Genomic DNA, 25,021 nt, shown 5'->3' with positions numbered 1-25,021 from the left:
GTTCTCCGGCCTGTGATACACAGGAAGCCAGCTCATGAATGATCCCTTCTGGTCTTGGAATCTATGAATCCTGGCGCTGGAGGGACCCACTCGAAGGGGAAGTGGGAAATCTATCTCCACGCCTTGGTCAGTCCTCTGACTCAGTGCTGAGATTGTCAAGGGCCAGTTAGTGCCAGGTGTAGGGTGGTTTGTGCTATGCGGGAACAAATCTCACGACAAGGACTTTGACTGCAGCCTACCAAGCTTGTCCTGAGCAGAGGCCCCTGAACAGAATGCGATGGGCACAGCAGCGGGTAACATTACAGATATCACAGAGCTGGTCGGGGAACCATTTTCCATTGATGAAGGAGCTGCCTTCAAAAGCACACTGGGTTTGCTGACATTGCATTTAAGGGAAAAGAACAAACAACCACAACCATGTCAAACTGTCCCATTCCTGACATTTTTTGAACTAAATGTTTTGATTTGTCAGTTTTGCCACAAATTTTCATTTAGATTCTAAAGTTCCATTTGAATGTAACATAACATTTGAACATGTGAAATTGGGACAAACCATTTTGATCGACCCCCAGAGGCAATTCCCACCCCCCACCAGAATTTTCCCACCTGGTGGATTTCAAAGGTTTCCGATTCACAGTGAAGCCAGATTTCAAAATCCCTTATGGGATTGAGCAGTGGTCCACTGGGCAGCTCCGTTAGTTATACACCGAGGTGTGGTGGAGATAGGACTAAGGCTATCTGGATTGAGACGCGGGCATTCTGGAGTCGCTGCCCTGCTCTGTCTTGGGCAAGTCATGGCAGCTCTCCGGGCCTCGATTCCCCATTGGGAGCAATGAGATAATAATGCTTTCTCAACCTCGGTCTGGGCTGCAGGCTCTTAGGGGTGGGGGCAGCGTATCACTTTGGGCGGGTACATCTGCCCGGGGGCTGGAGGGAAAACGTCTGGGCCGTGTAGACATACCTGCCCTCGCTCTGATTGCACTAGCTCGCTAAACTTAGTGGAGTAGCTGCAGCAGCCTGGGTGGTGGCTGCCCGTGTACGTGCCCAGCGTGTCAGATGGGTTTGGACTCAGGTCGGCTGCCATGGCTACACTGCTATTTTTAGTATGCTTCGCGTCTGCCCACCGGCGCTGCAAATTACACCATCCAGTGCCAGTGTAGCCATTCCCCGAGCATGCAGTGCCCAGCAGAGAGGGGCCTTGGTCTGCGCTGGGGCCACCACGTGCTACGGTAAAACATAATACACTACAATATGGTCAGCTATCCACAGGGAGGAGCTGAGACCCTTGTGACCCGTCAGAGGGATGGTTTCCCTCGGGGGTTTTGATGGGTTTTGGAGAGCGGCACAAGCAGTGATAAGCCCTTTCTGCCACCTTCCTCTTTATGTTTCCTCCCCGCTGCGCTGCTGTAACGAGTCTGAATTAGGCTTGTGGCGTTCCTGCTCTGCTTTTGTGGGGTTTAATTATCCCTCTGCATTCTCCCAGCAATTAGCATGGCACATACTCTTCCCTGGGAGCCGTGCAGACAAACAAGGAAAGGAGGCCAGACTTCCGGGAGACACTTTCATTCTGTGCCTAAGCCAGTACCAGAGAGCCAATTACTCTGCTTCTGAGCCCACGCAGCGGCATTAGCACCCCTCGGGCTGTCTCCTTTCCATCAATCACACAGTCTGTCTGAGCAGCCCAGACAGCAGAGCTGGGTTTAAAGACAAGAATCAATCAGAGATGCTATTAGATAAACAGAGTGGCAAAAGCCAAATTAATGCTCAGCTTTTTCTTAAAAGGGATTAAAAACAAACCAGTTAATTGCTCATTAGGTGCCTTCAGCTCAGTCGGATCAACCTCTGGAGGGCGAGCAACTCACATGGGGTTCAGCTGCTCAGTCTTTGGGTGCCATGCGGTTCACAGTGCCATCCTCCCTCCCCTTTGGAGCGCCCGCCTCGCCATGGGCTGCATCAGAAAAGCCTGTCTTGTTAATGACTGACAACAAAAATTCCTACACCACCCCCAGAGGGGGGACCCAAGCCTGAGTCTGCCTGAGCCCTGCTACCCCGGGGGAACGGACCCAAACCAAAGCCTGAGCTCCAGGTAATTCTCTCCTTGGCTGGCCAAATGGGGGAATCTCGAGTAGGCACAGGGAGGTTAGTTTATCTCTGCCTTTCGCACTGATGTGACCGCTGCTAGAATCCTGGGTCCAGTTCTGGTGCCCACAACTCCAGAAGGATGTTGAGAAACTAGACAAAGTTCATAGATTCATAGATTCATAGACTCTAGGACTGGAAGGGACCTCGAGAGGTCATCGAGTCCAGTCCCCTGCCCTCATGACAGGACCAAATACTGTCTAGACCATCCCTAATAGACATTTATCTAACCTACTCTTAAATATCTCCAGAGATGGAGATTCCACAACTTCCCTAGGCAATCTATTCCAGTGTTTAACTACCCTGACAGTTAGAAACTTTTTCCTAATGTCCAACCTAAATCTCCCTTGCTGCAGTTTAAGCCCATTGCTTCTTGTTCTATCATTGGAGGCTAAGGTGAACAAGTTTTCTCCCTCCTCCTGATGACACCCTTTTAGATACCTGAAAACTGCTATCATGTCCCCTCTCAGTCTTCTCTTTTCCAAACTAAACAAACCCAATTCCTTCAGCCTTCCTTCATAGGTCATGTTCTCAGGACCTTTAATCATTCTTGTTGCTCTTCTCTGGACCCTCTCCAATTTCTCCACATCTTTCTTGAAATGCGGTGCCCACAACTGGACACAATACTCCAGTTGAGGCCTGACCAGCGCAGAGTAAAGCGGAAGAATGACTTCTCGTGTCTTGTTTACAACACACCTGTTAATGCATCCCAGAATCACGTTTGCTTTTTTTGCAATAGTATCACACTGATGACTCATATTAAGCTTGTGGTCTACTATGACCCCTAGATCTCTTTCTGCCATACTCCTTCCTAGACAGTCTCTTCCCATTCTGTATGTGTGAAACTGATTGTTCCTTCCTAAGTGGAGCACTTTGCATTTATCTTTATTGAACTTCATCCTGTTTACCTCAGACCATTTCTCCAATTTGTCCAGATCATTTTGAATTTTGACCCTGTCCTCCAAAGCAGTTGCAATCCCTCCCAGTTTACTATCGTCCGCAAACTTAATAAGCGTTCTTTCTATGCCAACATCTAAATCGTTGATGAAGATATTGAACAGAACCGGTCCCAATACAGACCCCTGCGGAACCCCACTTGTTATACCTTTCCAGCAGGATTGGGAGCCATTAACAACTACTCTCTGAGTACGGTTATCCAGCCAGTTATGCACCCACCTTATAGTAGCCCCATCTAAATTGTACTTTCCTAGTTTATCTACAAGAATATCATGCGAGACCGTATCAAATGCCTTACCAAAGTCTAGGTATATCACATCCACTGCTTCTCCCTTATCCACAAGGCTCGTTATCCTATCAAAGAACGCTATCAGATTAGTTTGACACGATTTGTTCTTTACAAATCCATGCTGGCTATTCCCTATCACCTTACCACCTTCCAAGTGTTTGCAGATGATTTCTTTAATTACCTGCTCCATTATCTTCCCTGGCACAGAAGTTAAACTAACTGGTCTGTAGTTTCCTGGGTTGTTTTTATTTCCCTTTTTATAGATGGGCACTATATTTGCCCCCTTCCAGTCTTCTGGAATCTCCCCCGTCTCCCATGATTTCCCAAAGATAATAGCTAGAGGCTCAGATACCTCCTCTATTAACTCCTTGAGTATTCTAGGATGCATTTCATCAGGCCCTGGTGACTTGCAGGCATCTAACTTTTCTAAGTGATTTTTTACTTGCTCTTTTTTTATTTTATCTTCTAAACCTACCCTCTTCCCGTAAGCATTCACTATATTAGACATTCCTTCAGACTTCTCAGTGAAGACCGAAACAAAGAAGTCATTAAGCATCTCTGCCGTTTCCAAGTCTCTCGTTACTGTTTCCCCCTCCTCACTGAGCAGTGGGCCTACTCTGTCCTTGGTCTTCCTCTTGCTTCTAATGTACTGATAAAAAGTCTTCTTGTTTCCCTTTATTCCCATAGCTAGTTTGAGTTCATTTTGTGCCTTTGCCTTTCTAATCTTGCCTCTGCATTCCTGTGTTATTTGCCTATATTCATCCTTTGTAATCTGACCTAGTTTCCATTTTTTATATGACGCCTTTTTATTTTGTAGGTCACGCAAGATCTCGTGGTTAAGCCAAGGTGGTCTTTTGCCACATTTTCTATCTTTCCTAACCATCGGAATAGCTTGCTTTTGGGCCCTTAATAGGGTTCCTTTGAAAAACTGCCAACTTTCCTCAGTTGTTTTTCCCCTCAGTCTTGATTCCCATGGGACCTTACCTACCAGCTCTCTGAGCTTACCAAAATCTGCCTTCCTGAAATCCATTGTCTCTATTTTGCTGTACTCCCTTCTACCCTTCCTTAGAATTGCAAACTCTATGATTTCATGATCACTTTCACCCAAGCTTCCTTCTATTTTCAAATTCTCAACAAGTTCCTCCCTATTTGTTAAAATCAAGTCTAGAACAGCTTCCCCCCAGTAGCTTTTTCAACTTTCTGAAATAAAAAGTTGTCTGCAATGCAGTCCAGGAACTTATTGGAAAGTCTGTGCCCCGCAGTGTTATTTTCCCAACATATATCTGGATAGTTGAAGTCCCCCATCACCACCAAATCTTGGGCTTTGGATGATTTTGTTAGTTGCTTGAATAAAGCCTCATCCACCTCTTCCACCTGATTAGGTGGCCTGTAGTAGACTCCCAGCACGACATCACCCATGTTTTTTACCCTGTCACGGAGTGTGGGGGAGTCCGGCCCTGCACCCCTCTTCCTGGGACCCACAGTGACTCTCGGCCAGCCAGTAAAACAGAAGGTTTATTGGACAACAGGAACACAGGTTACAGCAGAGCTTGCAGGCACAGTCAGGACCCCTCCACCGAGTCCTTCTGGGCTTTCAGGGTGCTTGGATCCTAGCTAGGATACCCTGAATTCCGCCCACACAGCCCCAAGCCCAAACTCAAACTGCTTCCCTCCTGCCACTCCCTTCCTTTGTCCCCTTCCCGGGCAAAGGTGTTGACCTTTCCCCTCCCTTACCTAGCTCAGGTTACAGGCTCTGGTCTCGTCCATCTCCTAAAGTCCTCCCCTGCTCTCCCACTCCCCACACAGACAGTCCCTACTGCATCACATCTCTCCCCCCTTCGAGACTGAACTGAGCGGGGTCACTCTGCCCAGTGACCTGGGGAAGTTCAGGGTCCCCTCTCCGGGACAACGCATCCGCTGTCAGGTTGGCACTTCCCTTCACATGGACCACGTCCATGTCATAGTCCTGCAGGAGCAGGCTCCACCTCAGGAGCTTGGCGTTGGCTCCTTTCATCTGGTGCAGCCAGGTCAGGGGAGAGTGGTCGGTGTACACGGTGAAGTGTCGCCCAAAGAGATATGGCTCTAGCTTCTTAAGGGCCCACACCATGGCCAGGCATTCCTTCTCGATGGCCGCGTAGCTTTGTTCCCGGGGTAGCAGCTTCTTAGTCAGGTACACGATGGGGTGTCTCTCCCCCTTTTCATCCTCCTGCATTAACACCGCCCCCAGTCCCGTGTCTGAGGCATCGGTGAACACCATAAAGGGTTTGTCAAAATCTGGGTTTGCCAGAACTGGGTCGCTAACCAGAGCCTCCTTCAGCGCCCGGAAAGCCTCCTGGCACTGCTCAGTCCAGATCACCTTGTCTGGCTTCCCCTTTTTGCACAGTTCAGTGATGGGGCCGGCTATGGCACTGAAGTGGGGCACGAACCTTCGATAGTACCCCGCCATCCCAATAAAGGCCTGGACCTGCTTTTTGGTTTGGGGAGCAGGCCAGTCTCTGATCACCTCCACCTTGGCTGGTTCTGGCTTCAGGCAGCCGCTCCCCACCCGATGGCCCAGGTAAGATACTTCAGCCATCCCCACCTTGCACTTCTCAGCCTTTACTGTTAACCCAGCCTTTCGGAGTCGGTCCAGGACTTGTTTAACCTGGGACACGTGGTCCTCCCAGGTCTGGCTGAAGACGCAGATGTCGTCAATATACGCCACGGCAAAACTCTCCATCCCCCTCAGTAGCTGATCCACCAGGCGCTGGAAGGTGGCCGGCGCTCCCTTGAGGCCGAAGGGCAGGGTCAAAAACTCATAGAGCCCCAGAGGGGTGATAAAGGCCGATTTCAGCCTGGCATCTGCGTCCAGCGGCACTTGCCAGTAGCCTTTGGTAAGATCCATAGTGGTGAGGTACCGAGCACCTCCCAGCTTGTCTAGGAGCTCGTCAGGCCTGGGTATAGGGTAGGCATCAGATACGGTGATGGCATTGAGCTTTCGATAGTCCACACAGAACCGGATTGACCCATCCTTCTTGGGAACCAGCACTACTGGCGAGGCCCAAGGGCTGGAAGACGGCTGGATCACCCCCAAAGCCAGCATGTCCCTGACCTCTCTTTCAAGATCCTGGGCAGTTTTACCAGTGACCCGAAAAGGGGAGCATATTATAGGGGGGTGTGACCCCGTCTCCACCCGGTGGACAGTCAAATTAGTGCGTCCAGGCTGGTTGGAAAACAGCTGTCGGTACAGATGCAGCACCCCTCTGATCTCAGCGTGCTGGCCCGGGGTCAGTTGCTCAGAGAGGGGAATCGCCTCCAGGGGGGAACCAGCTTTTGTCCCAGGGAATAGATCCACTAAGGGGTCATCTCCCTGCCCCTCCCAATGTCCACACACGGCCAACACCACATTCCCCCTGTCATAGTATGGTTTCATCATGTTCACATGGTACACCCGACGGTGATGTGCCCGGTTTGACAGCTCCACCACATAGTTTACCTCATTCAGTTGCTTGATAACCTTGAAGGGCCCTTCCCAGGCGGCCTGGAGTTTGTTTCTCCTCACGGGGATAAGAACCATCACCTGATCCCCGGTGGCGAAGGCACGGGCTCGTGCTGTGCGGTCATACCAGACCTTCTGCCTCCTCTGGGCTTGGGCCAGATTCTCCCTGGCCAGGCCCATGAGCTCGGCCAGTCTTTCCCGGAAGGTCAGGACATACTCCACCACTGACTCTCCCTCGGGAGAGGCCTTCCCCTCCCATTCGTCCCTCATCAGGTCTAGGGGCCCCCTCACCCGCCTTCCATACAACAGTTCGAAAGGTGAAAACCCGGTAGATTCCTGGGGTACCTCCCTGTACGCAAACAGCAGGTGAGGTAAGTACTTGTCCCAATCTTGCGGATGCTGGTTCATAAATGTTTTTAGCATCATCTTCAGCGTCCCGTTGAACCTTTCTACCAGCCCGTTGGACTGGGGGTGATACGCTGAGGCCCAGTTGTGCTGGACCCCACATTTCTGCCATAAGGACCGGAGCAGGGCCGACATGAAGTTGGACCCCTGGTCTGTTAAGACCTCCTTGGGGAACCCCACCCGGCTGAAAATTGTCAGCAGCGCATCTGCCACTGTGTCTGCTTCGATAGAGGACAAGGCCACCGCCTCGGGGTAGCGAGTGGCAAAATCCACCACCACCAGGATGTATTTCTTCCCTGACCGGGTCATCTTGCTGAGAGGTCCCACTATGTCCAGGGCCACCTTCTGGAAAGGTTCTTCTATGATGGGTAAAGGCCTCAAAGCCGCTTTCCCCTTGTCCCGGGCCTTCCCCACCCTCTGGCAGGGGTCACAGGATTGGCAGTACTGTCGGACATGGGTAAAGACCCCAGGCCAGTAAAAGTTCTGTAGCAGCCTCTGCCTGGTGCGCCGGATTCCCTGGTGCCCTGCGAGAGGGATGTCATGGGCCAGGTACAACAGCTTGTGACGGAACTTCTGGGGAACCACCAGCTGCCTCCTGATCCCCCATGACTCTACTTCCCCTGGGGGAGCCCATTCTCGGTACAGGAACCCCTTCTCCCACAGGAACCTCTCCTTGCAACCTCTCCTCATGGTCTGTACCGCACTAAGGTCAGCCCGGTCCCTGTGCTTCCGCAAGGAGGGATCTTTCTGCAACTCGGCCTGGAACTCAGCAGCTGGGACAGGAATGGGGACCGGCTCTCTCTTGCTGGCTGGGTCTGAGGCCGCAGCCTCTCTGCACCGTGCCCCTGGGCGTTCCCCGCTCCCTGAGTTAGGGTCCTGCACCTCAGGTCGAGTACCTTCCCCGTTTTCGGGGTGCAGTGCCCTTTGCCGACTCTGACTACGAGTCACGACCAGGGCACTCTGGGTGTTACTAGGCCAGTCCTCAAGGTCCCCTCCCATTAACACGTCAGTGGGCAAATATTGGTGTACCCCCACATCTTTGGGGCCCTCCTTGGCCCCCCATTTCAGGTGTACCCTTGCCACGGGTACCTTGAATGGGGTCCCGCCCACGCCCATCAGGGTCAGGTAGGTGTTGGGCACCATCCGATCTGAGGCCACCACCTCGGGCCGGGCCAGCGTCACCTCTGCGCCTGTGTCCCAGTACCCAGTGACCTTCCTCCCATCCACTTCCAGGGAAACAATGCACTCTTTCCGGAGGGGCAGCCCCGCGCCCACCCGGTAAACCAAAAACCCGGAACCGGGAGCATCCATAGGTGGTATGTTGCCAACCCCCCTTTCCTGGGAATGTAGCCCCTCCTCCGATTGGGTTTTTACCCAGTCCACCCTCTGCGGGTTGGGTCTGCTTGGTCTGTCCCTGAGCTTGGGGCACTGGGCCCGTATGTGACCTCGTTGGCCACAGCGATAGCAGCCCATATCTCGTGGGTCCCCTTGAGTGGGTCGGAGGGACCTGCCGCTGGATGTTCCCCTTTTGGGGGGGTTCTCCATAGGCCCCCTTTGGGAGGTCCCATGTTGACTCTCTCTCTGCGTTGAGGCAGGCCTGCTCCTTCGAGACTCCTCCCTGCCATCCCCTGCCCGACTGTCCACAAATTGGTCGGCCAGCTGGCCTGCATGCTGCGGGTTCTCCGGCTTCTGGTCCATCAACCACAGCCTCAAGTCGGACGGGCACTGCTCGTACAGGTGCTCCAGTATGAATAGGTCAAGCAGGTCCTCTTTAGTTTGGGCCCCAGCTGTCCACTTGCGGTCATACCCCTGCGCCCGGTTGACCAGTTGTAGGTATGTGACCTCACGGGTTTTACGCTGGCTCCGGAACTTTTTCCGGTACATCTCAGGAGTCAGCCCAAACTCGCGGAGCAGGGCCTGTTTGAACAGTTCGTAGTCCCCTGCCTCCGCCCCTTTCAGTCGGCTGTACACCTCCACGGCTGTGGAGTCCAGTAAGGGGGTGAGAACTGCGATCCTGTCTGCAGGGTCAACCCTGTGCAGCTCGCAGGCATTCTCAAAGGCCGTCAGGAAGGTATCTATGTCCTCCCCCTCCTTACGCCGGGGCAGCAAGTGCTTATCAAAGCTCTTTGTAGGCTTGGGTCCCCCCTCACTCACCGCAGCCGGGGCCTCACTGCTCCTCAGCTGGGCCAGGTCCAGCTCATGTTTACGCTGTTTCTCCTTCTCCTCCCACTCACGCTGGCGCTGGTTCTCCTCATGTGCACGCTGTTTCGCCTTCTCCTCCAGCTCTCGCCTCTTTAACTCGAGCTCCTCCCGTCTCAGCTCCCTTTCATATTCCAGCCGCATCCGCTCCACGGATGCCGAGCGTTGCCGGGAGGATCCCCTGCTGGGGGGTGGGCTTCGCCGGGCGGATCCCCTGCTGGCCGGGGGTGTCACGGTGCCCTCGGTATACACTGGGCTCCTCCCTGCCCTTCCTCTACGCCTAGGAAGGGGGGGTCTCGGGAAGCCCTCGTCTGCCGGCTGACCACTCCCAGCGGGGACAGACACTGGTGCCTGCGCTGCATCTGCTCGGCTGCTTCCCTCAGACACAGGGCTCCGTTCATTCATGCGGTCTCCCTGCTCCAGCTGGGCAATCAGCTGGTCCTTGGTGCGTCTCCCTGGGTGCAGCCCCCTCTGCTTGCACAGCTCTAGCAGGTCACACTTGCGCCGCTTGGCATACATCTTCCTGCTGGCCACTCACAGGCCGGGGTGCTCGCCGCTCCCCACGGTTTCCAGGGGGACCCCTAGTGCACCAACCCTTCTTGAGGTCACCACCTCTCTGCCAGGGTCGAGCTTCAGACTCCTCCGCCCCTGGGACCGCTCGCTGCAATCCCCCGGGGGACCCTGTTACTGCAAAGTCCTTCTCACTGGGCACACACTCCCAGGGGTTAACCACCCCTTTGTTTTACTGCTCCCCAGTCACTTACTGCAGGAAGCGCCGTCCACGGGGTGCAGTATATCCCACCGCTGCCACCAGTTGTCACGGAGTGTGGGGGAGTCCGGCCCTGCACCCCTCTTCCTGGGACCCACAGTGACTCTCGGCCAGCCAGTAAAACAGAAGGTTTATTGGACAACAGGAACACAGGTTACAGCAGAGCTTGCAGGCACAGTCAGGACCCCTCCACCGAGTCCTTCTGGGCTTTCAGGGTGCTTGGATCCTAGCTAGGATACCCTGAATTCCGCCCACACAGCCCCAAGCCCAAACTCAAACTGCTTCCCTCCTGCCACTCCCTTCCTTTGTCCCCTTCCCGGGCAAAGGTGTTGACCTTTCCCCTCCCTTACCTAGCTCAGGTTACAGGCTCTGGTCTCGTCCATCTCCTAAAGTCCTCCCCTGCTCTCCCACTCCCCACACAGACAGTCCCTACTGCATCACATACCCCTTTTAGCCTAACCCAGAGACTCTCAACACTTCCATCTCCTATGTCCATCTCCACCTCAGTCCAAGTGTGTACATTTTTAATATATAAGGCAACACCTCCTCCCTTTTTCCCCTGTCTATCCTTCCTGAGCAAACTGTACCCATCCACACCAACATTCCAGTCATGTGTATTATCCCACCAAGTTTCAGTAATGCCAATAATGTCATAGTTGTATTTATTTATTAGCACTTCCAGTTCTTCCTGCTTATTACCCATACTTCTTGCATTTGTATATAGGCATCTAAGATACTGGTTTGATCTTGCCTCCCAGGTGAAGAGCCATGAGGATGACAAGGACCAAACAGCATGGTCGAGTGAGAGACTCAAGGAGCTCAGTCACTGAAGCTTATCAAAGAGAAGGTTAAGGGGTGACCTGCCCACAGTCTCTAAGTACCTTCGCAATGAACAAATATTTAATGATGGGCTCTGCAGTCGAGCAGAGAAAGAGATCCAGTGGCTGGAAGTCACAGCTAGCCAAATTCAGACTGGAAACAGGATGCAAATTTGATGACAATAGGGGGCATGGTGGATGCTCCATCACTGAAAGTTTTAAATCGAGTTTGGAAGTTTTTCTAACAGATCGGTTCCAGCTGGAACAGGAATTAAGGCAGGGAAGTCCTGTGGCCTGTGTTAGATAGGAGGCCAGATGAGCACAGAGATCCCTTCTGGCCCTGGAATCTATGAATCTGCCATTTGGTTCTGCCCCTTCTAGCCTATGCTGGATCTTGGGCTACTGCAGCCCAGCACCTAAACACTGTGGGCTGGGGTGGGAGGTGAGCGTCGGTGATTCACTCACCCAGAACGGAAACCTAGCATGGAGTCTCACCCGGGACATGGACCACTCGTTCTGGGCTAGCCAATCAACCTCGCTCCAGGTGATGGAGCTCCCCCCATGCCCTTAGGGGTGCAGATACCACAGCCTGTGAGAGCTTGCTGCTGGGAAACATTTCCTGCGACTGAGCATCCCCTGCCCTGCTCCCCTAGCCTCTCTCCTTCGGTGCTGCGTGGCGCGATGGTAATGTCCCAAAGCAGCACCTGGGAGGGGATTGACGGTGGAGAAGCCGCGGGGTCCCATTCTGCGCAGCTGACCCAGTCTGGATTTCATGTTATACGATGCACTGGTCTCTCAGACTGCTGTGATTCCTGGTTCCTCCCTTTGCGGGGTCCTTCTGGGAAGCGGAAGGCCAGGACTCGCCAACGTTAGAAACATTCACGCACAGCTGTGCGTAATGCTGCCAAGATGTTCAGCATCCGGGCCTCTACCATTCTCCTTCCCGGGCTGCCTTCACGCTGCAGCCTACCAGTGCCAGGCTCCGTAAAGGACAGCGCACCAACCCACAGCCACCTGTGAGCAGTTACTTACGTAGAGGCTGGGCAACAGTTAATTAGCTAAGGGACCACTGTAAGCGCTCAGGCGGGAGGGCCCAGAACATGGAGGAAGCTCCTGAGCCGAGGAACGTCTTAGGGAGCCGGGTAGGGTGCTCAGCAGGAAAGGGAACCTCAGGACGGTTTCCAAAAGGACAGAGCTAGGAGGCCAATGCCCTAGGGAGAGCTGGTGCCAGCGAAAGAGTCTTCCCAGGCAGCGGCAGGTGGGCAAGGCCACAGAGGAACGAGATGCTGCTCCAGAGAAGAGCTGCTATGGTTTGACCTCTGTGGGCCCGGACTCCAGAGAGGGAGCCCTTCTCCGGGTGAGGCCACACTCCAGAGGCCTTACTGGTAAGGAGCCTGGCAGAGGAGATGGGTAATTCGGGACGAGGGGGTCGGGGGAGTGCAGCCAGACAATATTAATTCCGCCTCCCCCCCCAAGCTAAAATGCTGGCGTTAAGTCATTTTGCAAACCATGTTCAGTCTTTGGTTAAATTAACTAGGCCCTTGGAGGGACATTGCTCACTATGCACAAACCTTGTTAACGTATTGGTAGCCCATAAGGGGAAACTGAGGCAGGGATAGCCACTGTGATTCTGCCTCAGGCCACCAGGGGGGCATGCTGGGCGACAGGCTAGCCTCAACACAAGGGGGCGCTTCGGGTGCGAAGGCCCCACCATAGCTGTGCATCAAGCAAACTGCTTCCCAATCATCACATCACCTTCCCTGGCTCATTCTTTGGTTAAACAGCTGAATCACTCTTCTACCCAAAGGCTCTGTGTGGTGCTCCTCAGCCCGGCCAGTATGGCCCAAAACCTCTGGCCCGACCGAAGCTAGATCTGTCTGCCTGGCCGGACCCAAGAGGCAGCCACTTTTCTAATTGCTTTCCCATTAGGAGCTGCCTTTTCCCTGCCAGGTCCCCACCCAAAGAGCCGGCTGACATTGTAAATCACCCTGGCTTTTAGGGACGTGAATCCATAATTAGCGCATAATTAATTAGCAGCTGTTTTCCACACTAATGACACATTAATAAAAGATGAAGGCGTGTTGTTGGGTAATGGAACATTAACAATGAAACATGATCCTGCGTGAAGCCTGTTAATTCCCATCGCTGCAGGAGCGGGGAAGCGGGGTGAGTTTGGAGCGAACAAGCCCCTCGCCAGGCTCCATCCCCCTCATGAAAGCTTCTGTGAGACTTCACATGTCCTTCACATGGCGTGGCTGGGTGTTTCCGGTCGCCTGCCTCAGTGCTCTGGTCACCGCCAGCTTCACAGGCAGGACTAGGCCTGCTGGGCCAGATCCTGACCTATGCTCCAGCCTCTTTGTCCTGCACCTGTCGTAAGGGGCGTGGCTAAGCAAAAGGGGTGTGGCAATCCCCAGCAGGCACAACAGCCCTCAGGAGAGGAGGGCTGTTACTAGTCAGCATCCCTGAGATTGCGCTGGATGAATTGGCTCCCAGCAGCTCCAGGGATCAGAGCGAGAAAAATAGCATCCATCTATTTTCCAACACGGACCTCATGTCTTGCCCTGACTACAGCTTGGTTGGACCCCTGATGGAAAAGCCCAAACATGGGCAATTTCTACGCTGAGTAAAATGCTATTTCTCTCGTGCCTGCCTGGAAAGGCACCATGGCAATCAAGCCGCTCTCCCTTCTGCAAACGTGAGTGTTTTGGAGTGCTCAGCAAACTGCTCGGTTCCTATCAGGACCCAACCACTGAGCCTGCCCAGATTCATCCAGTCCTCAGCAAAATCTCCTCTGCCAGCAGGAAAACAGCTGGAGGTTTATTGAAGAGGGACCTTACTCGGCACGGAGTTGTCTCTGCTAGGCACCAGGCGACGGTCCACCAGCATCTCAGAATGAGAAAGAAGGCTGCTGGTTTTGAGCCACAAGCTGCCGTGCAGAGGGACTTCTCGCAGCCTGAGGCCGGGATCTCCATTTTAGGGTATTTCCCTAGGGGAGCAGGAATAGGTGTGTCTGCACTGCAGACACTCTGGAGTTGATTGTGGTGGCAGACAGTTAGATAAGGTCACTTCTTTTGACAGCCAAGTGCAATATTCATTTTCCCCCCAAGTGCGGGCCCTGATTCAGCAAAGCGTGTGCTCAACTTTAAGCATCAGCCTAATCCATGTGATGTCACTGGGACCGCTTGTGCACCTAAAGGTGAGCACGTGTATCAGTGCTTCGTTGAGCTGGGAGGAGCATCAGTTTCCAGAATTGCCAATTTACTAACAAACTGTTTACTCATCCACCTAGCAGTAAGTACATGGCTCAGCATCGCTCATGCACCTGTCATGGCACGATCGTGGGGCCATGGTTGTTGGGGCCAGAACAGTGGTTCTCAAACTTTTTGTACAGGTGACCCCATTCACATACCAAGCCTCTGAATGCGACCCCCCTCTTATACATTAAAAAAGGGGGGGGATTTAATGTCATTTTAATGTCACAGGGGCCAAGGCTGTCAGCCCCACGCCCGGCAGGGGTGAACCAAAAGCCACTGGAGTCATATGTGCCATGCCCGGGAACCGTCAGAGGCCAGACCCCCTGCAACCATGGGTCACACGCAGAGACACCTTTGCTCTGTATTTTCTTTTCCCAGCAGCAGCCAAAGTAGCCCGGAGCTGGAAGAGCTGCAGCAAGGCCCCAGTGTCATGCTTCCCGGGCAGGGCAGGCAGAGCAAATGCTAACATGATTGCATGGGTGTGGCTGGGGATGGGCCCCCTCCAGCGTCTCCATGGCAGACTCGGTGCAGCCCAGACAGGCCCTATCCGGCTGTAGGGCATACCCTGCTTCAGACCGACAGAGCACATCCTACCCCCAAGCTGTAGCTTTAGGCGCATTGCTCCCCATAACTGTATGGTGCAGCTTGTGCTGTATCAAGAATTGCAAGGATTAATATTAAAGGGGGGGGTGCTGAGCCCTCTCTCTGGTTATTGAGAATGTCCCTGGTCAGAGAATGGGGGCCCAATGAACAAGGTATCTAAATGCTCCTGCTTGCGGGCCTCAGCCAGGATCTGGGGGGCTGGGAAGGCCCCTCTCTTTAGGGTTGCCAGGTGTCCTGTTTTCGACCGGGCCATTAAAAGTCCATTTGGCGGCGCGGGGCTAAGGCAGGCTCTGCACAGCTCTCCAGAAGCAGCCAGAACGTCTACCCCTAGGCACAGCAGTGGCCAGGGAAGCTCCGCACTCTACCCCCGCCCGGAGTGCCGGCTCCACAGCTCTCATTGGCCATGAACCAATGAGAGCTGCGGGAACAGCGCCTGCAGGCGTGGGCAGCACACACAGTGCAGAGCCGCCTGATCGTGCCTCTGCTGAGGGGCCGGACATGCTGGCCACTCCCAGGAGCAGCATGGAACCAGGGCAGGCAGGGAGCCTGCCTTAGCCCCACTGCGCCACCACCGCCTGGGAGCCGCCTGAGGTAAGCGCCGCCCAGCCAGAGCCCGCACCCTGAATCCCCTGCGGAACCCCCTCCTGCACCATAACTCCCTCCCAGACCTCACACCCCCTCCTGCACCCCAACCCCTTACCCCAGCCCTGCATCCCATCCTGGAGCCCACACCCCACAGCCCTCCTGCACCCCAACACCCTGCCCCAGCCCAGAGCTCCCTCCTGTACCCCAAACCCATCAACCCCAGCCCGCCCCAGAGCCCGCACCCCCAGTCAGAGCCCTCACCCCCTTCCACACCGCAACCTGGAGCCCTATTCCATACCCTGAACCCCTCATTTCTGGCCCCACCCTGGAGCCCACCCCTCCATCTCCACAGCTCACTCCTGCCCCAGCCCAGTGAAAGTGAGTGAGTGTGGGGGAGAGCGAGTGATGGTGGGAGGGGGGCTGAAGGGAGTGGGGGGGCGGGGCCACAGAGAAGGGAGCAGGGCGGGGCCTCGGGGAAGAGAGAGGGGCAAGGGTGCTCAGTTTTGTGAAATTAGAAAATTGGCCACCCTACCTCTCCTATCTGCAGGCCATTCCGCCCGGCTGGGGAAAGCCTGACTGGTGAGCGCTCCAGCAACGCAGGGGAAAAGCAGCAGCCCCGTGCTAAGGATCCGTCCCTCACAGACCAGCCCGGCGTTCGGTTCTCGTTACAAGCCAAGCTGGAGCACTGCCCACATCCTTCCTTGCTGGGTGGCACCGTTTGCCAGATACTTTCTGCCCATGGGGTGTTGATGTCACCTAGCTGCTCTCCGTGGCGCATCACCTGAGTCATGTGTTACACGTGTGCACACACACACACGCACACACACACACGCACACACACTCCCTCCCTCCCTAGGCTAATAGCCGCCCAGTGGGTACATGGGGGGAGTGGTTCCTTAGCAATCATGAGAGCTAGCTGGTACCCTGCCCCTTCCATAGCACTTGCTGGCTGGGCACTCGGCTCACATGGCTGGTGCCTCTGGCAGCGCCTTGGCGGAGCAGCCGGCTGTTGGTTACCCAGCATTAACATGGGACCTTTTCCTGGGGGAAAAGATTTCAATACACTGGGACCCCCAATGGAACCTCTTACAGATGACCTTCATTTCGCCTGTACCAGCCACGGGCAGCCTTGTGACAAGAGCAGCACTAGGAGCCCAATGGCACAATCAGCCCACTGCCCTTCATCTCCCGGCCACAGCGTGTGCCAGTGGAAATGTGCCGGGACCCTAACAGAGAATGGCAGTGTGACAACGGCAGTGTGCTGCATGAGGCAACCCACCGTGGCCACGCCCTGGCGTGGTGCAGGGGTTCCCCAAGAATTTCACATGCGCTGGGTCAAACCTCCCTCCAGCGTGTCTGCTTCCCTCAGCCTGGGCCTGCTGCTATGGGAACATCAACTCCGGAACAAAGCCTGAGCCATGCTGTGATGGGGAAAGGGCCCCACGGAACCTCGGTGCAGGTGCCCCGTGTCCCGGGTGGCCCCAGCCAGCGAGCTGGGACTGGACGCACGGGTGAGCACACTCACGTACCAGATACGAGTAGGCCCTGTGGCTGGTGAGCGGCGGCTTTGGGTGAAGGGAGGCTGACCGCTGCATGGGGACTGTAGAGGATGGGTTCACACTGGACCCCCACTAGACCCCTGCCTGGTCTTTAGACACTGTGTTTTGAAGGCTCACAGAGACATGAACACTCAACCGCTCAGTCATACGTCGCTGCTGCTGCGGCCTCCATCTGCATGGAGCCCAGCTTGGAGGGGGACTGGCCTGCACGGGATGGAGCTCTGCTTGGGGTTAACCTTGCTGACCCCAGCCAGCTGAACAGGGCGCAGGGGAGATCAGCGAGGCTGTTCCCGTTCAGAGCCCTATTAAACTCTCAGCAGTGGTGGGGCTTAGCAGCCAGTGCCAGAGAGTTAATTAGGGGCCTGTGCTGGGATTTTATTGCCCAGTTAAACATTTAGTGCACTGTGGTGGGAGGGACACGGCTGCAATGGCTGGAGCCTGCAAGCGGCTTTCTGGGAGCCTGTCCCAGGTCTGGCCTTTCCATCTGACTGTGCTGGACAGCACATGGCCCAGGGTGACATTCTGGGCCCCGTCCCCCTCCAGCAGCCCAGCTCCAACCTCTGGGCCTTATTTCCCCCACTCACCCTGCCAGCTGCAGGAGACCAGCAGCTCCCATCTACTCCAGTGGGCATCCCAGGATGGGGCCCCACATCCTTCTCACAATCCCACCAGCTCCAGTGCAAGAGCCCTCTCCTGTGCAGCTGCTGGCCCGCGGGCACCCGTCCCCTGCTCCGTTTGCACATCTTCTTGGCACAGCCACCTCTTCGCCCAGCTCGCGCTGTCTTTGTCTTCCCCACCCTCAAGGCGTTTGGCCTGTGCTGCTGGCTTCCCCTCCAGTTCGCTGGCTGGAGAACAGACTGGTCCCACTGTATCTGTGGCAATTATTACTAATAAAGTAGAGCCCAGAGATTTCATTCCCAGCTGGCACCCGTTGCTCTAGGCACTGTCCCCACACTGCGAGATGTCCCTTGCCCCGAAGAGCTTACAATCTAAGCAGGTGAGACAGACAAAGGGGGAGGGGAAACTGAGGCACAGAGGGTCACCAGCTGAGCTGGGAACAGAAGCCACGGCTCCTGACTCCCAGTCCAGTGCCCTGTCCACCAGACCCCACTACCTCCCTCTTGACGCCTGCCTTGCTGCAGGAGGTGGTTATTACTGGGTCAGAGACCGGCTAACACATCTGCCCCTTGTGAAAGTTTAACTAGGAACGGCCAAGTCAATGCAACTTTCCCATGAAATTACCCCTGAGATGAATGCTGCAGTAATGGGGCATCTGCACTTCTGCTCTGTGTCTTCCAACAGCGGCCAATGCCAGGTGCCCCAGAGGGAATGAACAGAACAGGGAATCATCAAGTGACGCATCCCGTCACCCTGTCCCAGCTTCTGGCAAACAGACACTAGGGACACTATCCCTGCCCATCCTGGCTAATAGCCATTGATGGACCTATCCTCCATGAATTTATCTAGTTCTTTTTGAACCCTGTTATGGTCTTGGCCTTCACAACATCCTCTGGCAAGGAGTGTACAGGTTGACTGTGCGTTGTGTGAAGAAATACGTCCTTTTGTTTGTTTTAAACTTGCTGCCTATTAATTTCATTTGGTGAACCCTAATTCTTGTGTTATGAGAAGGAGTAAATAACACTTCCTTATTTACTTTCTCCACACCAGTCATGATTTTATATACCTCTGTCATATCCCCCCATAGTAGTCTCTTTTCCAAGCTAAAAGTCCAAATCTTATTAATCTCTCCTCGTATGGAAGCTGTTCCAGATACCTAATCATTTTTGTTGCCCTTTTCTCTACCTTTTACAATTCCAATATATCTTCTTTTAGATGGGGCGACCAGATCTGCATGCAGTATTCAAGATGTGGGCGTACCGTGGATTTATACAGAGGCAATATGATATTTTCTGTCTTATTATCTATCCCTTTCCTAATGATTCCCAACATTCTGTTTGCTTTTTTGACGGCTGCTGCACATCGAGAGGATGTTTTCAGAGAACTATCCACAGTGACATCAAGATCTTTCTTGAGTGGTAACAGATAATTTAGACCCCAGCATTTTGTATCTATAATTGCGATTGTGTTGTCCAATGTGCATTACTTTGCATTTATCAACACTGAATTTCATCTGCCATTGTGTTGCCCAGTCACCCAGTGCTGTGAAACAGCATGAGTCCAGAACTAGTAAGGCTAAAGGACCAAGACTGCCCTTGCACTGGGAGAGGTGCCAGGCAGAGCTGTCCCTTGGGTGGGGGCAAACGAGGCGACTGTTCCGGGCCCCACGCTTTGGGGGGCCCCATGGACCGGTGTCATTGGCTGGCATGGTCAGCCCAAGAAGAGACGAATCCGTCACTTCTGCTGCGGGCCCCACACTCCCTTTGGGATGGCCCTGGTGCCAGCTGCCTAGAATGATGGGGGGCTCTTAATCTAGTTTGATTTCCTCATTCTGATAGGTATCAGGGTGTCTTCTAGGACACAGGGGGTCTGTAGAATGCCAAGTCACTTGAACTCTGGGTAGTGCTAGAATGCCAAAAACTCTCCAAAAGGCTCTAGAACTCTTGGGGATTCTAGGACTCCAAAGGGCTCTAGAATACTGGAGGTTTTAGGTCTCCAGTGGGCTCTAGAACTCTTGGGAGGTTCTGGGACTCCAAAAGGCTCTAGAACTCTTTGGGGGGGTGTCTGGGACTCCAACAGGCTCTAGAACTCTCTCTTGGGGGTTCTGGGACTCCAATGGGCTCTAGAACTCTTTGGGGTTCTGCGACTACAATGGGCTCTAGAACACTTGGAGGTTCTAGGATTTCAAAGGGATCTAGAACTCTGCAAAGGGATTCCAAAAGTCTCTAGAACTCTTGGGGAGGTTGAGGACTCCAAAGAGATCTAGAACTTTTTTTAGGGGGGGGTCTAAGGACTCCAAAAGGCACTAACACTCTTAGGGATTCTGGAACTCCAAAAGCTCTAGAACTCTGGATCTGGGGCTTTTTCAGTCAGTCCAATTTCTTCCCCACCCACCAGCCCTGGACAGTGGGAAGGACTGGAAGCATTCTGCCCTCTTTAGCCCCCCATCACTGGGGTCCCCAAGGGTCTAGAACACTCAGGGCTCAGCCCCGACCCTGACCTTGAGGTGAAATAATTCCAGGGGCCGACAGTCATCACGAAATGGTCAGGTTTAATGAACAACCTCTCTCCTGGGTGCTTTTTTTTTGTTGTTGTTGGTTGTTTTTGGGGGTGTGTGTGTATGGATTTTTTTGTTTGTTTTTTTATATATACATCTATAAAAAATTCAAATACAGCATGTTAACTTTTGGAATACTAGGACGTCGGGTATTAAATACTGCGCTCGGAATGGGCAAGGAGCTGTCTTACAAAACAGGACCAGGGTGCGGCGGGCGTAGGGGGAGGAGGGAACGAAGGATGGGGGGTGGGAATGGACGAGCGTGGGGGGGAGATACGTTTGTGTCGCTACAGTTCCATTATGAATATTTGTTTTTCAATAATAAGACAAATACAGAAACCGAGGCGCTTCCCTGTAGAAATGGGAGGGAGCTGATAAAAAGAGAGACAACCAGGTGACGGGCCAGGGGAGAGTTGCAGACTTCGCCGGAGCTATCGTCTCCTTGCTGATTTCGCCCGGGCTGGGGGGCCCGGGTAGGTGTCTGGGAGGCACCAGGAGTCCAGGGCAGGCGGGTGGTGGAGGGAGGAGGGTCAGTTTGGCTGCTGTTTTCTTAGATTCCTTTTTCCAGTACAAAAGAAAGCCCCCAATGTACTAGTCTGCGCTCGTTAAAACAGCGCTTATGTCCTCTGTCGCACGGGGCTGGGGGTGGGGAACTGCATCTAGGGAACTAACCTCCCCCCAGCCCCTCCGGCCTGGGGCTTCTGGAAGCCAGTTCAGTTCTTTGGAGCCCGCCGTGAGGAGCAAGGAGGGGGGTCACCCCTTACAAGGCTCATTGTGGTTTCGATGCCCCTCCCCCTTCCTGTGTGTGTTTGACATGTTTCGTCACCCGTGTTGTGGCGGCGGCGGTGGCAGCAGAGCGCCGTGGGCGCGAAGCGAAGTCGCGTAGCATCTTTGGCATGGCGGTTTAGCTGTATGATCCGATCTCTCGCCTGGGATGGCTGGTGCTCTCCTCTTGGCGCTGCGCTGCAGCACGGCTGGGGTCCGGGTCTCACTGTTTGAGGGAGCATCGGGGTGGGGGGGAGTCTCTCTCTCTCTTTTTGTAAAGGCTCCGTGGTTCCCCTGGCAGTTCGGGGAGGGGGTGGGGAAACCCTCACGGCGTGGCAGGTCTGTCCTTCTACAAAGTGAAGCGATGAAGAGAAATGTGATACGTCCGCCTTAACATGTGCAAAATAGAAGAGAAAATAGATTCAGACGGGGCGGTGGTCTCCTCCGTGGGGCTGCGAGGAGGGGATCTGCAGGCGGGGAGAGGAACAGAGAGAGGGGTCACCGCCTGTGCCCGGATCATCCAGTGTAACCCGCTCTGTATCACAGGCCACTCAACACCCAGCCTCCCCCCCATGCTGCACCCAGAACCTGGATTACAGCAAAGCATTACATGCCTTGGGAGCTATTGTGTACCACAGGCAGAGACCAGGTGTGACTGAGGGGCACCAGAGCCCAACGCCTCGGCAATGGCAGGGAACCGACTAGGTGAGATAGAGCCAGATGATCCCAGCAGGCAATCCACTCCCCACAGAGGAAGACACCCTCCCCCTGCAAGATCACTGCCAATCTGACCCGGGAGAAAATGATCCCAACCCCAAATCTGGTGATCAGTTAGACCCTGAGCAACTCACCACCAAGTGCCTAAGAAAGGGACTTCTCAGTGCGCCAGCACACTCCGAATAGTGTCCCATCTCCACCCCGGCCATCTCTGATACTTCGGACCAAAAAATCCCCAAACCCCAGAATACAATGGGGAACAAATTCCCTCCCAGAGCCCTCCAGGTGATGGCTGAAGCCCTGAAGCACACAGGTAGATTTATAGATACACAGATTGGCCCTTGCGCCTATCCCTGGGGTGCCCCACTCTGCATCACAGCGAAAGGAATCCACAGGCTGCAGTCAAAGTGCAGGGATCCCAGAAATCCTGCAATTACTGGAAATTTTGCCATTAACTTCAATGGGGTCAGGAGTTCATCACTCTGGAAAATGGAGATCTCCCCTCGCTGGTAGCAGCAGGGGGTCCCTTATCCTCTGAAACGCCTCCTCCAATAGGAAGTGCATTGTTTCAAGGCTCAGTGGCTCTGAAACGTCCAGTGTTCCAGGCTAAGCAGACTGCTTTGTGTGAGGAAGAGCAGTGTGTCCACACACAGCACTGCTCTCCCCTGAACGCAAAGAGAGTCACTCCCTGGGCTAAGGCAATCCTATCTGTGCGTGTGTGCGCAAGGGGCATCCAGGAGTTTGCCTGTGTGTGTGTCCACAAGGGTGTGTCTGAGTGCAGACCTGTGTGAGCGTGTGCATTTGAGTGTGTGTGTGAGCAGGCATACGATGTGCGGGTGGATATACGTGATGAATGTGTGTGCATACATACAGGGTGTGCACGCAGGCCGGGTAGGGTTGCCAATTTTGGTTAGACATATTCCTGGAGGAATCATTTCATCACATGATATAATTTTAATTAAAGATAAATCTTCAATTCCTGGAGACTCCAGGACAATTCTGGAGCCTTGACAACCCTAAGTGTGTGTGTGCATCACTCTGTGTGTGGATGCATACGTGAGTGTGTGTGTGTGTGTGTGTGTGTGTGTGTGTGTGTGTGTGTGTGTGTGTGCATGTGCGTGTGCATAAACGTGCGTATCCATGCATGGGCATGAGAGTGCACGATTGTGTGTATGTACCTATGGGTATTCATGCACGCCTTTGTGTGCATGTACATTTGCGTATGTGTCTGTGCGTACATCCGTGTGTACTTCACAGGCTCATCAACTTTAAGGCCAGAAGGGATGATCATGATCCTCTAGTCTGACTTCCTGCATGTCGCAGGCCACAGAGCCTCCCCCACTCACTCCTGTAACAGACCCCTGACCGCTGGCTGCGTTACTGACATCCTCAAATCATGGTTTAAAGACCTCACGTGACAGAGACTCCACCATTGTCACTAGTTTAAACCAGCAAGTGACCTGTGCTGCAGAGGAAGGTGAAACTCCCAGAGGGTCTCTGTCAGTCTGACTTGTGGGAAAATTCCCTCCCAACCCCAAATCTGGCGATCAGTTAGCCCCTGAGCATGCGGGCAAGACTCAACAGCCAGAGCGCTGGGAGAGAATTCTCTGTAGTAACTCAGAGCCCTCCCCATCTCGTGTCCTGACTCAGGCCACTGGAGATATTTGCTAATAGCAGCTGCAGATCGGCCATACGCTATCGTAGGTAACCTCATCACACCAGCCCCTTCATAAATTTATCAAGCTCAGTCTTGAAGCCAGATAGGTTTTTTGCCCCAAACGCTCCCCTTGGGAGGCTGTTCCAGAACTTCACTCCTCCGATGGTTAGAAACCTTCATCTCATTTCAAGCCTACACTTGTTGATGACCACTTTCTATCTGTTTGTTCTTGTGTCCACATTGTGCTTAACTCCGATAACTTCCCTCCCTCGCTGGCATTTGTCCCTCTGATGTATTTATGGAGAGCAGTCAGATCTCCCCTCAGCCTTCGTTTGGTTACGGTAAACAAGCCAAGCTCCTTGAGTTTCCTCATATAAGGTAGGTTTTCTATTCCTCTGATCATCCTAGTCTCCCTTCTCTGCACCTGTTCCAGTTTGAATTCATCTTTCTTGCACATGGGAGACTAGACTATGTATGTACACGGGTGTGTGTGTTTGCCTGCTAAGCTTTCTAGCTAATTTTTAAAGTTTAAAAGTTTTAAAAATTGTTTGGGAGTCTTTTGAAAATGTCTGGATGGTTTTGTGCCTCTGCTTTTGAGAAAGATTGAATTTTTCTTTTGCTTTTTCAACTTTTCTGAATTCCATATCTTTTTAGATTTAAAAAAGTTGCAGTTTTTCCAAACTGAAATGTTTTGGATGCTGAAATCAACATTTTTTTCAGCCCAAGCATGTTCAGTTTTCCAAAACACCACGTGTGTGTGTGTGTGTGTGTGTGTGTGTGTGTGTGTGTGTGTGTGTGTGTGTGTGTGTGTGTGTGTGTGTGTGTGTGTGTGTGTGTGTGTGTGTGTGTGTGTGTGTGTGTGTGTGTGTGTTTTCTGTTTTTGAAAACCGATCAAATTTACTCCAAAAAACCACACCATGTTTCAAACAAACAATCTCATCACACTTATTTGGGACGTGACTCTCATTTTAACTAAGGACCCTTCCCCCTCGCTGGCCCAGCAGATAAAATTAGAGTGAAAATGCCTCTAGGAAACCCTGCCAAACCTTCCTTCCTTCAGCCACGATGATACTCACAACACTGACCCCTCTCCCACCTGAAAATCTGAGCACTGACACCCCCTTCGACTCACACCCCGGCACTGAGGTCCTTTCATACTGCAAAGCCCTGCCAGGAGAAACAAGACTAAACCCGTCGCCCCAAACAAACAACAAATCAAATCAAATCAACACCCTTCCCATCAGCACTCTGACTCCCAAAAGACAGAAAGGCCAGAGATTTTACTACTGCTCTTGATTTTACACGAAACGCACTCAGACAGCGTGATGATGGGCAGAAGGCTAAAACAGATTAGAATAGACCAGGGGTAGGCAACCTATAGCACGTGTGCTGAAGGTGGCATGCGAGCTGATTTTCAGTGGCACTCACACTGCCCTGGTCCTGGCCACCAGTCCAGGGGGCTCTGCATTTTAATTTAATTTTAAATGAAGCTTCTTAAACATTTTGAAAACCTTATTTACTTTACATACAACAATAGTTTAGTTATATATTATAGACTTATAGAAAGAGACTTTCTAAAAATGTTAAAATGTATGACTGGCAGGCGAAACCTTAAATTAGAGTGAATAAATGAAGACTCGGTACAGCACGTC

General features: G+C 53.2%; 1 protein-coding gene across 5 annotated transcripts in view; it reads right to left on the bottom strand.

Annotated features, from left to right (window-relative positions):
- Positions 1-20,280: 20,280 nt before the first annotated feature.
- The window catches only part of CNTFR (ciliary neurotrophic factor receptor), a 473,976-nt gene continuing 469,235 nt past the window's right edge, over positions 20,281-25,021 (bottom strand). For 3 of the 5 annotated variants that reach the window (XM_050943669.1, XM_050943671.1, XM_050943672.1), the window contains one exon: positions 20,281-21,462. In XM_050943669.1, coding sequence (XP_050799626.1) covers position 21,462 — 1 coding nt within the window. In that variant the 3' untranslated portion in view covers positions 20,281-21,461. The remainder of the gene's footprint in view (positions 21,463-25,021) is intronic. The other 2 variants (XM_050943673.1, XM_050943674.1) reach the window with 2 other exon arrangements.

The sequence above is a fragment of the Gopherus flavomarginatus genome, chromosome 3 (assembly GCF_025201925.1).
Source record: "Gopherus flavomarginatus isolate rGopFla2 chromosome 3, rGopFla2.mat.asm, whole genome shotgun sequence".
In the NCBI taxonomy this organism is placed as follows: domain Eukaryota; kingdom Metazoa; phylum Chordata; order Testudines; family Testudinidae; genus Gopherus; species Gopherus flavomarginatus.
Note: the sequence above shows the minus strand (reverse complement) of the source record. Positions and strands in the feature narration are given on the sequence as shown.